Below are 14,120 nucleotides of genomic sequence, written 5' to 3' on the forward strand. Positions count from 1 at the left end.
CGAGTAGGAGATTCAGCAGTTACCCTTTCATTTATTTTCTCACTGGGCAAGGCCTCAAAACACTCCTTCTTTGGGTTTTGCACCATGTAACTTTTTATGATTTAATTCCTCCTGCACGCCACCCTATCACAGACCTTCCACTTTTATTCTTGCCCCTTTTCACTTACTCACAAATAGTTACATTTTCATCTTTCCTCAATTCTGATGAAAGATCAAGGACCTGTAACATCAACTCGGTTACTCTCTCCACAGATTTTGCCAAACCGGAGTACTATGTCAACTTTCCAGAATCTACGGTATTTAGCTTCCAAGCTGCACATTAGCCAGAACATTGCTTGGAAGACAAGTTTATTTTTAAATGTAGCTCTCTTACAAAGCATGCAAGAGGAGTGTAAACAGTGGCTGATGGGGACTTAGCTTGAAACAAGGCACAACGTAATCATAACATGGGGGGAGCAAGGGGTCTCGTCTGGAGCACACCAGGTTGGATTTCCAGGAAAAGTCAGTACAACTTACCAGTTTTCTCTGGTTCCTCTGGAGAAGTGCCTGCAATGCCGCTGTTTTCCAGGCCATATGAAGGATCCACTTTCCCAGAAGACTGGGCCATCTCCTGTACTTTTTTCACATGAGCCTCCACCAGTTCAACTGGCACCTCCTCCCTCACATGGGAAAATTCCTCTGCAAAAAGAAATACAATTATTCATAAATGCAACAACTGGTCAAATGGGAAATTTAACAATGGCTTGGAATAGTAGAGTGCAGTTCCTGCATCTCCTGAAACCTTATCCTCATAACCCTGGATTCGCTAACAGATTAAAAACGTCCATCTCAGCCTTGAACACCAACCGCTACAGCCCACTACAGTAAAGAATTCTAGATTCAGATTCACTGCCCTCAGAAGAAATTCCTCCTCGTATCCGTCTTAATGGACAACCTCTGACTTTGACATTATGCCCTCTGGTCCCAGACTCTTCTACAAGGGGAAACAACTCGCTCAGCATCTACCCTGTCGTGGCCCTTGAGAATCCTGTTTGTTTCAATAATGTTACCTCTCATTCTTCTAAACTCCAATAAGCAGAGGCCAACCGACTCAAACCTCTCCGCATGGAAAAAATCCCTCCCTAACCCAGGATTAACCTAACAAACCTTGTCTGGACTGCCTCCAAATCCAGTATATCTTTCATTAGATATGGGGACCAAAACTGTTCCTGGTATTCCAGGTTTGGTATAACTAGTGCCTTGTATAGTCTTAGCAAGACTTCCCTATTTTTAATACTCCATTCCCTTTGAAATAAAGGCCAACTTTCCATTTGCCTTCCATATTACCAGCTGAACTTGCATGCTAGCGTTCCCTTTGTGCTGCAGTTTTCTGCAGTCTGCCTCCATTTAAATCATATTCAGCTCCTTTATTCTTTTTACAATAATGCATAACGTCACATTTTCCTGCATTATATTCTGCCAAATCTTTGCCCGCTCACTATATCCCTCTGTATTTTGTCATCCTCACAACTTGCCTTCCTACCTATATTTGTATCAGCAAACTTGGCAACAATAATAATAATCTTTATTGTCACAAGTAGGCTTTAACACTGCATGAAGTTACCGTGAAAAGCCCCGAGTCGCCACATTCTGGGTACACAGAGGGAGAATTCAGAATGTCCAAATTACTAACAGCACGTCTTTCGGGACATGTGGGAGGAAACCGGAGCACCAAGAGGAAACCCACGCAGACACGGGGAGAACGTGCAGACTCCACGCTAGACAGTGACCCAAGCCGGGAATCAAACCTGGATCTGTGGCACTGTGCTAACCACTGTGCCACCCAATAACACATTCACTTCCCTCATTTAAGTCATTAATATATATTGTAAATAATTGTGGCCCAGCACTGATCCCTTTGGCACTCCACTAGCTACTCTTACCCACCCACCTCATGATTTTGAGAATCTCTATCAAATCTCCTCTCAACAATCTTAACTAGGAGAACAGTCCTATCCTCTGTAATCTATCCTTTTGTTAAAAAGGAAGGTTCTTCAAACAATTCTGAAACCAAGAGGTAACGGCAAAGCTGTTTAGAGAATTGCAGAAAGATCAACCAGATATCCTGGGATGGAACATGCAATTATGCCCCCTCCAATTGTTCCTAACCCTCATAATCACAGGGGTTAAATAAATTGTCTGTCCTCTTGCCTGCTGGCTCCAGCAGCAAACACAGGTCACCACAGTTGTATAGGTATTACCTTCCAGGACATGAAATTTCAACAATCATACACCCTTCTAAAAGAGAAGGTACAACACAGTCAGACGAATGATTCCATTTATTCAATTTCATTGTTGAAGTCAAAGACAAGCGTCGCATTAATCTGTCATAATCATGTGTGGCAGAGTGAAGGTCGACAGCTCATTAAACAGTAAAACTCTAATAAGGTCAGACAAGGACTGCGCTCTGTTGTCTCATGAATATTTTAAAGACCCATCAACCAAATGTGATCATTCTGGTTTAGTAAGTGCACATATTTACCCTGGCAATGAAGCAACATGTTCCTTGCCTTTCGCAGATGCATACAGAAGAAAAAGCACATTTTTATCCCCCATTGGGCCCTCCCACTGGGGTCTGAGGGAACCCTGGGTGATGAAGTACCTTCCCATTTGCTTGAAACAGCATATAAATTGCAAGTAGCTGATGTCCTTGACCATCCTAGGCCTTACCCTAACTTAAGTACAAGTTAAAGACAAGAATAAAACAATTGTAAAAGCATTGTTTATGTAACCAAGAATGACTGATAATGAGCAGGAAGGAGGGGAGAACAAAAAAGGTGCTGATAAAGAACATGAATTTTAATTTCTACTTATTCATGGGATGTTAGATCACTGGCAAGGCTAGCATTTACTGCTCATCCCAAGCTGTCTTGAGATAATATCGGTGGACCTCCGGTGATGGCCATGGAGTAAGTGGACACACACACACACACACACACACACACACACACACACACACACACACACGAGGTGGCTCCTGCCCGAGGATGCATTCTTGGGCCTTTTTGCGCGATTTCTTGGGATGTTGCATGCACAAAATGACAGGATTTACGATATAGATTTTCTCCTTCAGCGGAGGGATGTCAAAAAAACAACAAAATGAGGAGAGAGTCGAGCAAAGGGCATTCCTCAGACCAGGGCAACGTGCGTAGCGCTGGAAAGCGGAGGGACCTACAACGTCACCACCTACACAACAGTGAACGGAGCAATTGACTGAATTTATCTCGGCAGAATTCAAGAAACAGAGACTGGCAGCCTTCAGAGGACCTAGTGAGAGTTGTAGAGCCAATAAAGACAGACATGGAGAGCCAATCAAGACCATAGAGAGAATAGAGCAGAGTCTGGAGACGCAGAGGGTTTTGATCCAGAAGGTTGAGCAATCAGTGGTCGACCACGAGTATCCGATTGCCTCTTTAGAGGCCAATATGCTGGTAATGGCGGAAAGCTAGGAAAGGCTGACGAACTGGAGACCCACTCATGGGCGTCCTCCGAAATGGATCGAGCTCATCAGTTGCTGGGGGAAAGCAGATAGCTGGAGAGTGGCCACGTGCAATTATTATGAGGCTACACGGGTACCGAGACAAGGAAAGGATTCTGAAGTGGGCTAAGGAGACCAGTAAATGTACCTGGAAGGCCACATATTTTCCAAAACTTGGGAACAGAGTTGGCCAAGAGAAGGGCTGGTCTAAAAAAGAACAAGGGTGCTCTTTTCAAGAACAAGATTTGGTTTGGTATGATATACCCAACTCATTTGTGAGTCACACAAGGAGGAAAGGAGTATTATTTTTGACACAACGGAGGAGATGGATCAATTTATAAAAGATCATGGATTCGGGGATGTTGGTTCTTACATGGGTTCACTTGCAAGGCTGAATTGTGGTATTGTAGTAAGGGGCGGGGGGGGGGGGGGGGGGGGGGGAGGACTGAATAGTTTTTAAGTTCGATGTCATTGTTTACCTTTGTTATCGTTATTCACTTTGTACGTTTAATATGGAGTTTTAGAGTTCTGCAACATTTGCCGCCCCATATTCAGGGTATAGATATTAGGGGTTTTGAACATATTTGGAGTTTTGTGGGATGCGCGCGGGAGGGTGGTGGGGATGCAGTGAGGGATGGGCAGTAAGGATGTAAAAGTTGAGGCGGAGGGAGAGACTTTGGCTTTAATGAAGCCAATTTTTAACCTCGGGGAGGAGGTCACAAATGTTTGTTAACAGAAGAGAAGTGGGGAAAGAGCCATTGCTGGCTTGGGGGGGGGGGGGGGGGGGGGGGGTAGTAGTAGTCGCTCTCGTTTTCCTGTTTTCGACTTGGGTGGGTCTTTCTTTGGGAAGGATGGGAATGGGGACAGAGGGATGGGTCGCTGACGTTGACGGCTTTCCTATGGAGTCACTGGGTGGAGGGGATGGGGACGACAACCACCTTGAGGGGAGCCAGGAGATGGGAGAGACAGGGGCCAGGGGAAGCTCACTAGGTTCTGGATGTGGCCTATCGGAATGGGGGGGGGGGGGAAGAGGAGAGTGTGTGGACCCTCCTCTACCAGACTGATCTGGAGAAATGCAAGGGGATTGAATGGGCCGATCAAGAGATCTCGACTGTTCACCCAAAAAAAGTTTAAAGGCAGACAAGGGTTTTATACAAGAGACTCAGCTTGGGATCAAAGACCAAAAGAGGTTGAGGAAAGGGTGGGTGGGGTCCATTTAGGATTGAATTCTAAGATGAGATGGACAGCAGTACTTATTGGTTCACGGCATTTTCAGTGAGCAACATAGTGGGAGATCCAGGGGGTAGATTCGTGATGGTAAGTGGTAGATTGGAGGGAGTGCCCATAGGTTTGGTGAATGTTTATGCCCCCAATTGGGATGATGGTGATTTTGCAAAGAAGCTACTGGCCAAGATTCCTGACTTGGATACGCATTGGTTTATCACGGGTGCAGATTTTAACAATGTGCTTGACCCTTTGGTGGACCAGTCGTGCCCCAAGTCCTTGAAGTCCGGAGTAACGAAGGAGCTGTTGGGGTTCATGTATAAGATGGGTGTGTGGACCCATTGGGATTTGGACACATGAGAGCGAGAGAGTTTATTGTTTCACACATACATCAGGTGTACTCCCATATCGACTTTTTTTCTTATGGATAAGACATTGCTGGCAGGGGGGGATAGGATCATAATATTTGGTGGTCGTTGTGTTGTATCATGCGCCATGCATTGTGGATCTATGCATGGAAAAAGGGGGGATCCCAACAACCGCAATGGAGGTTCGATGTAGCTTTGCTGGCGGATGAGAAGCATGTGCAAAGATTGGGACTGCCATATCATCAAATACCAAGAGATGATTGAATGTGGTGATGACTGTTGGGCCAGGAAATGGAGGTGATAATATCTATCAACGCGGAAAAAGCTTTTGACCAGGTTGAGTGGGAGTATTTTTTCGAAATACTAGGGCTATTTGGTCTTGGGCCAGGATTTGTTGACTGGATTAGATTGTTATATAGCAAGTGTGCGTGCAAACACTATTATTTTGGGATATTTTAGCTTGCAACTGATAACAAGGCAGGAATGCCCACTGTCTCGATTGCTCTTTGCACTGACGATCGAATCATTAGCAATGGCACTTATGATATTGACAGAGTGGAGAGGAATAGAGAAGAGGGGTGGAGCACAAAGTCTCCCGGCATGTGAATGATCTGCCGTTACATATCACAGTATAGACTGAAGTTTGAGGGATACTGACAAAATTTGGCTTGTTCTCAGGATATAAGCTTAATGTGGGAAAGAGCGACCCTTTTCCAGTCAATGCTTAGGGGAATGGATTCGGAGAGGTGGTCGATCCGGCTGGTTAGGGCGAGCTTTAGGTATCTAGGAATCCAGGTGGCACGTAATTGAGCAGTTGTGTAAATTAAACTTGGCCAATCTGGTAGATGGGGTGAAGGAAGACTAAGAGATCGATGTTTTCCCGTTATCGTTGGCAGGAAGGATCCAGACCGTGAAGACGCCGGTCCTCCCAAAGTATTTGTCTTTCAGAACCTCCTTATCTTCTTGCCCAAATCGGTTTTTATGAGGGCAAACAGGATGATTTCAGACTTTATATGGAGAAGGAAGGCACCCAAGACTCAGGAAGATATTTTTGGAGCGGGACAGGTGGTCGGGTGGTTTGGCATTCCCAAATTATTACTGGGCAGCGCACGTGGAGTAGGTTTGGAAGTGGGTCAGAGGAAGGATCGGTGTGGGAACGAATGGAAGAGGCTTCATGCAGAGGGACAAGTCTGAGGGCACTGGTGATGGCATCTCTTCTCACTGGCAAAATACTCCATAATTCTGGTGGGGGTTGCCACATTGAGGAGCTGGAACCACCTCAGGCAACATGTTAAGATAAAGGGCATGCTGTTGTGGGCACCAATTGGTGACAATCAGAGATTTATCCCAGCAGGGCTGGACTCAACATACAGGATGTGGGGCGAGATGGGAGAGAGTGGTTCAGAGATATTTTCATGAAAGGAGATTCACAGAATCGGGGGGGGCTAATGGACAAATTCCATCTCTGCTGAGGGGGAATGGGTTCCGGGTACCTGCCGATCTGGGAATTTATTTGTGTGTGTGTGTGTGTGTGTGTGTGTGTGTGTGTGTGTGTGTGTGTGTGTGTGAATGACAAAGTGGGAGGACCAGCTATGGGGACATTTGAAGGCAAGGGACTTGGAGTGAGTTCCTGAAGAGGACAAATTCAACTTCCTCGTGTGCAAGATGAAGTTTAATTCAATTTAAGGTGGTGCACAGAATGCACATGACAAAATTGCGCACAAGTCGTTTCTCCCCCCCACCCAAAAAAAAGAGTTGGAGGATAAATGTGGGCGTTGCTCCAGAGGGCCGGCACAGCACAACTATATGTTTTGGGCCTGCTTGAAAATGGTAGAGTATTGGGAATCCTTTGCAGGATCTGTGACAGAGATTTTAGGGCTGAAAGTAGCACCAAACCCATGGGTTGTGATATTCGGAATCTCGGAGGATCCGAGAGTGGAGGTGGGGAGAGAGCCTGACGTGTTAGCCTTTGCCTCAGACAGCCCAGAGGAGAATCTCTTAGGATGGCAAGCTCCAGAGCTGCCGAAGGCAGCGGGATATGCGTGCGATTTGGCAGAGTTTCTTCATTTGAAAAAAAAATAAAGTTTGCCATTAGGGGGAGGAGAGTTCCACTCAAGGTGGGGGCTGTTCATACCCTTCTTTAAGGATTGGCAAGTGACAGCGGGGTGGGTGGACCTGTATTTTATATTATTTATAGAATAGTTATAAAGCGGGGCAGGTAGATTTTAAGATTTGGGGAGGGTGGGGGGGGGAAGACTGTTGGGATATACTTCTTTAAAGTTGACTGTGTTGTATGGTGTGTTTTGTATACAAATTGAAAATGGCTGGAATTTTAAAAAAATTCGAAACAAGAGAAGGTATCAGTAAGCCACCTTCTTGACTGCTACATTTCTGCTGGTGTGGTACACTAACAGAGCTTTTAGGAAGGGTGTTCCAGGATTCTGACACAACCAGTGTGAGGAAAGACAATATAGTTTCAAAACACAATAGTGTGTTGCTTAGAATAGAACTGTCAGTTAGCGATGGTCCCATGCTTCCACTGCCCTGTCCTCGTTCTTCAAGGTGGTACAGATTATGGGTTTGGAAGGTGCTGTCAAAGGAACCTTGGGAAGTTGATACAGTGCATCTTGTATATAGTACACACCATGGGCACTGTGAAGGATTTGAAGGTTTACGGCGATGGTGCCGATCAAGCAGGTGATTGTGTACTGGATGATGCTGATGGCACAGTGGCTAGCACTGCTGCATCACAGCATCAAAGATGTGGGTTCAATCCCAGCCTTGGCTGACTATCTGTGCGGGGTTTGCACGTTCGCCTGAGTCTGTGTGCATTTCCTCCAGGTGCTCCGGTTTCCTCCCACAATTCAAAAATGTGTAATTTGGTGGATCAGCCATGCTAAGTTGCCCTTAGTGTCCAACGGTTAGGTGGGGTTATAGGGATAGGGTACAGGAGCGGGCCTAGGTAGCGGGCTCATTCAGAGGCTGGGTGCAGACTCGATGGGCCGAATAACCTCCTTCTACACTGTCGTGATTTCTACTCTATGGTTTTATGTTGAGGTCTGAGCTATACTCACCCCATTAAGTGGACATTATACCATCACACTCCCAACCTGTGTATCAGTTGATCAACAGACTTCGGATTTGGGATAGTCACATGTACAGCGAAAAATATTGTTCTGCATACAGTCCAGACAAATCGTTCCATACATGACAAAACATAGAACATACGATAGATACATAATGTAAATACATAGACAGACATCGGGTGACGCATGCAGAGTGTAGTACTACTCATAGAACATAACAGCGCAGTACAGGCCCTTCGGCCCTCGATGTTCCACTGACCTGCGAAACCACTCTAAAGCCCATCTACACTATTCCCTTATCGTCCATATGTCTATCCAATGACCATTTGAATGCCCTTAGTGTTGGCGAGTCCACTACTGTCGCAGGCAGGGCATTCCATGCCCTTACTACTCTCCGAGTAAAGAACCTACCTCGGACATCTGTCCTATATCTATCTCCCCTCAATTTAAAGCTATGTCCCCTCGTGCTAGACATCACCATCCGAGGAAAAAGGCTCTCACTGCCCACCCTAGCCAATCCTCTGATCATCTTGTATGCCTCAATTAAGTCACCTCTTAACCTTCTTCTCTCTAACGAAAACAGCCTCAAGTCCCTCAGCCTTTCTTCATAAGATCTTCCCTCCATACCAGGCAAAAATTCTGGTAAATCTCCTCTGCACCCTTTCCAATGCTTCCACATCCTTCCTATAATGCGGCGACCAGAATTGCACGCAATACTCCAAATGACCTCATGGCTCCGAAACTCAATCCCTCTACCAATAAAAGCTAACACACCGTACACCTTCTTAACAACCCTCTCAACCTGGGTGGCAACTTTCAGGGATCTATGTACATGGACACCGAGATCTCTCTGCTCATCCACACTGCCAAGAATCTTACCATTAGCCCAGTACTCTGTCTTCCTGTTATTCCTTCCAAAATGAATCACCTCACACTTTTCTGCATTAAACTCCATTTGCCACCTCTCAGCCCAGCGCTGCAGCTTATCTATGACCCTCGGTAACTTGTAACATCCTTCCGCACTGTCCACAACTCCACCGACTTTAGTGTCATCTGCAAATTTACTCACCCATCCTTCTACGCCCTCCTCCAGGTCATTTATAAAAATGACAAACAGCAGTGCCCCCAAAACAGATCCTTGTGGTACACCACTAGTAACTGGACTCCAGTCTGAACATTTCCCATCAACCACCACCCTTCCAGCTAGCCAATTTCTGATCCAAACTGCTAAATCACCCTGAATTCCATGCCTCCGTATTTTCTGCAGTAGCCCACCATGGGGAACCTTATCAAACGCTTTACTGAAATCCATATACACCACATCAACTGCTTTACCCTCATCCACCTGTTTGGTCATCAAAGAACTCAATAAGGTTTGTGAGGCACGACCTACCCTTCACAAAACCGTGTTGACTATCTCTAATCAAATTATTCCTTTCCAGATGATTATACATCCTATCTCTCATAAACCTTTCCAAGATTTTGCCCACAACAGCAGTAAGGCTCACTGGTCTACAGTTACCGGGGTTGTCTCTATTCCCCTTCTTGAACAAGGGGACAACATTTGCTATCCTCCAGTCTTCTGATACTATTCCTGTCGACAAAGATGACTTAAAGATCAAAGCCAAAGGCTCAGCAATCTCCTCCCTAGCTTCCCAGAGAATCCTAGGATAAATCCCATCCGGCCCAGGGGACTTATCTATTTTTACACTTTCCAGAATTGCTAACACCTCCTCCTTATGAACCTCAAGCCCTTCTAGTCTAGTAGCCTGAATCTCAGTATTCTCCTCGGCAACATTGTCTTTTCCCTGTGTGAATACTGACGAAAAATATTCATTTAACACCTCTCCTATCTCCTCGGACTCCAAGCACATCTTCCCACTACTGTCCTTGACTGGCCCTACTCTTAGCCTTGTCATTCATTTATTCCGGACATATCTAGAGAAAGCTTTCGGGTTAACTTGATCCTACCTGCCAAAGACTTCTCACGTCCCCTCCTGGCTCTTCTTAGCTCTCTCTTTAGGTCCTTCCTAGCTAACTTGTAACTCTCGAGCGCCCTAACTGAACCTTCATGTCTCATCTTTACATAAGTCTCCTTCTTCCTCTTGACAAGTGTTTCGACTGCTTTAGTAAACCACGGTTCCCTTGCTCGACCACTTCCTCCCTGCCGGACAGGTACATACTTATCAAGGACATGCAGTAGCTGTTCCTTGAACAAGCTCCACATTTCCATTGTGCCCATCCCCTGCAGTTTTCCTCTCCATCCGATGCATCTTAAGTCTTGCCTCATCGCATCATAATTGCCTTTCCCCCAGATATAACTCTTGCCCTGCGGTATATATCTATCCCTTTCCATCACTAAAGTAAACGTAATCGAATTGAGGTCACTATCAACCTACCTCCAAATCTAACACCTGTCCTGGTTCATGACCCAGTACCAAATCCAATACGACCTCGCCTCTCGTTGGCCTATCTACATACTGTGTCAGGAAGCCCTCCTGCACACATTGGACAAAAACGGACCCATCTAAAGTACTCGAACTATAGCGTTTCCAGTCAATATTTGGAAAGTTAAAGTCCCCCATAACAACTACCCTGTTGCTTTCGCTCCTATCCAGAATCATCTTTGCAATCCTTTCCTCTACACCAAATGTGCGACTTATTCCTTCATAGCCGCCACTGGAAGTCCCTTTAATGCTTCTTAAATATTGTGAGTGTTCCTGCCTCTCCCACCCTTTCTGGCAATGTGCTCCAGATTTTCACCACCCTCTGGGTGAAAAAACCTTTCCTTCAGTCCCTTTGAAATCTCCTGCCCCTTACCGTAAATCTATGCCCCCTTTTTATTGATTCCTCCAGTAAGGGGAAAAGTTCCTTTTCTATCTGTGCCCCTCAGTTTTGTTGCACTTCCACCAGTTTTCCCTTCAGCCTTCTTTGCACAAAGCAAGATGGTTATGGTGGTTGGAACTGACATGATTGACTTCCAGCAGTTAACTGCAGAAGCTTGGTATTGTCTTGGCTCAGTCATGACATTCCCTCAACACGAGGTTAGAAGTGGGATGCTCGCTGTTTGCATGATCCATAACGGCTCAGGTACTGAAGCAGTCTATGCTCGTATGCAGTACGAGCTGGACAACATTCGAGCTTGGGCCAATAAATAGCAAGTAACATTTGCACATTACAAGTACCAGGTAATGACCATCTCTGATGAGCGGACCAAACCATCTCCCCATGACACTCAATGGCTGGAAACATGAGTAACTGGATCTCGAGTCAGCACAGGAGGGAGATAGAGAACCTAGTGGCATGGTGTAACGACAACAGTCTCTCCATCAACGTCAGCAAAGCTGAGGAGCTGGTCATTGACTTCAGGAAACATGGTATCATACACACTCCTATCTGCATCAATGGTGCCGAGGTGGAGATGGTTGACAGCTTCAAATTCCTAGGTGTGCACATCACCAACGATCTGTCCTGGTCCACCTATGTCGATGCTAAGACTAAGAAAGCACTAACAACAGTACCTATACTTCCTCAGAAAACTTGAGGAAATTCGGCATGCCAACTTTGACTCTTACCAACTTTTACAGATGCACAATAGAAAGATCCTATCTGGCTGCATCACAGGTTGGTTATGGCAACTGCTCGGCCCAAGACTGCAACAAACTACAGAGTCGTGAACACAGCCCAGTTCATCACGCGGAGCCACCTCCCATCCATTGACTCTGTCTACATCTCCCAACTTTGTACCGGACTTGATTTGTAAAACTGATGACAGAGGCAATTGTGTACATCCTACATCGGTGCATGGAGAGAAGGACTAGAAGTGCTCGTAAAGGCAGAAACAGAAAGACAGAAAAGGCTTGGGCTGAAGCTGCAGCGAGAGACAGCATGGCAGAGGACCAGACCTCTGGTTTGTCGACCCAGCGGTCAATAGAGCAGCTGACGCAAGTTATTCAGGACGGCTTTGCTAAGCAGAAACGGGACTGCTTGGACCCGATAAGAGTCAATTGAGCAGCTGGAGCTTAGATTGGACGCCCAAGATCGGGCGAGCCAGAAGGTAGAGAAGGCGTTGGCTGAGCAGGAGGAACATCAAACTGCGGTGGAGTTGGAGGTGGGGATGCTGAGAGACCAGCAGAAGAAGCTCCTGGAGAAGGTGGAGGACCTAGAAAATAGGTCCCGCCGGCAGAACACAAGAATTGTTGGGCTCCCGGAGGGGTCCGAAGGAGTGGACGCTGGGGCAGACATCGCAGACATGTTTGTGAAGCTACTGGGGAATGGGGCATTCTCGCAACCCTTGGAGGTGGACAGGGCTCACAGAGCACTCGCGAGGAAGCCGCGAATGGGAGACCCCACCCACCTCGCCCCGAGGGCAATGGTTGTGAGATTCCACAGGTACTTGGATAAGGAGCGGATTCTAGAGTGGGCCAAGCAGACACGGAGCTGTAAGTGGGACAACAGTATCCTGTGGGTCTACCAAGACCGGAGTGTGGAGGTGGCCAGAAGAAGAGCAGGCTTCAACCAGATTAGGTCGATCCTTTTTAAGAAAAAGGTGGTGAAGGTCGGACTGTTGTATCTGGCCTATCTCTGGGTCACGTACGAGGAACAGCACTTTTTTTTCGAGTCACCTGAGTATGCGCTGGACTTCGTGAAAAGGAAAGGACTGGTGGTGGACTGAGAACTTTTGAACTTTGCTGCAACGTTCATGGGTTGTTTGTTTTTTTCTTTAAAAAAAAGTTTCCCGTTTTGTGGAAGCTGTTTGTAATGCCTTCTGTACGGATTTGGGACCAGTGGCAGTGGCAGGTGGGAGACTATCCGGCACCAGGGATGGGGGCCACCAAGCTAGCTGGGCGGGCTAGCTCACGGAAGCGTAGTGAGGGGTGTGCATATGTTCGGTTTATTAAAGGGGTTGGGTTACAGAATGTTGTAACTGGGGGGGGGGGGGGGGGGGGGGGGGGGGGGGTCAAATGGTCTGCTGACGAGGCAAGGACTTGGGCTAAGGGACAGAGAGGAGGTTGGGGACGGAGGCTGCCTGGGGGCGGGCCGGTGGAGGCGCAGAGCATGGGCTGGAGGCGGGCCCAAAAAAGGGGATGGTTGATCGGCGAAGCGGGGGGGGGCCAATGAGCCCCCCAACTAGGCTGATCACCTGGAATGTTCGAGGGTTAAATGGGCCGGTCAAGAGGGCACGTGCGTTCGCACATCTTCGGGGATTGAAGGCGGACGTGGTAATGTTACAGGAGATGCACCTTAGAGTAACTGACCAGATTAGATTGAGGAAAGGCTGGGTCAGTTAGGTCTTTCACTCGGGACTAGATTCAAAGACTAGAGGGGTCGCGATTCTGATCAATAAGCGGGTGGTGTTTGAGGCGGGTAGAATAGTCTTAAAATGTGAGAGGTCGGTACATTATGGTCAGTGGGAAACTGGAGGGGGTGCAGGTGGTATTGGTAAATATGTATGCGTCAAATTGGGATGAGGTGGAGTTTATAAAGAGGATGCTGGGGAAGATACCGGACCTGGACTCGCACAGGTTGGTCATGGGAGAGGACTTCAACACCGTTATTGACCCTGGCTTGGACCGGTCAAGCTCGAAAACGGACAGGGTGCCAGCAATGGCAAAGGAACTAAAAGGGTTCATGGAGCAGATGGAGGGGGTGGATCCATGGAGATTTAGGCAGCAGAGGGTGAAGGAGTTCTCCTTCCACTCACACGTGCATAAAGTGTATTCCCGGATTGATTTCTTTATTTTGAGCAGGGCCTTACTGGCAGGGGTGGTGGACACGGGGTACTCGGCGATCACAATCTCAGACCATGCTCCGCACTGGGTTGACCTGCAGGTTAGTAAAGACCGTAACCAGCGCCCGCCCACACTGGAGGTTAGATGTGGATCTTTTGGCTGACGAAGGGGTGTGCGATCGGCTGAGGTAATG

General features: G+C 47.1%; 1 protein-coding gene across 3 annotated transcripts in view; it reads right to left on the reverse strand.

Moving 5' to 3' along the window:
• The window catches only part of smarcc1a (SWI/SNF related BAF chromatin remodeling complex subunit C1a), a 288,801-nt gene that overhangs the window by 106,832 nt on the left and 167,849 nt on the right, over positions 1-14,120 (reverse strand). For all 3 annotated transcript variants that reach the window (XM_072468117.1, XM_072468118.1, XM_072468116.1), the window contains exon 21: positions 517-678. In XM_072468117.1, the coding sequence (XP_072324218.1) occupies positions 517-678 (162 nt within the window). The remainder of the gene's footprint in view (positions 1-516; positions 679-14,120) is intronic.

This window comes from Scyliorhinus torazame, chromosome 11 (genome assembly GCF_047496885.1).
Source record: "Scyliorhinus torazame isolate Kashiwa2021f chromosome 11, sScyTor2.1, whole genome shotgun sequence".
NCBI lineage: Eukaryota > Metazoa > Chordata > Chondrichthyes > Carcharhiniformes > Scyliorhinidae > Scyliorhinus > Scyliorhinus torazame.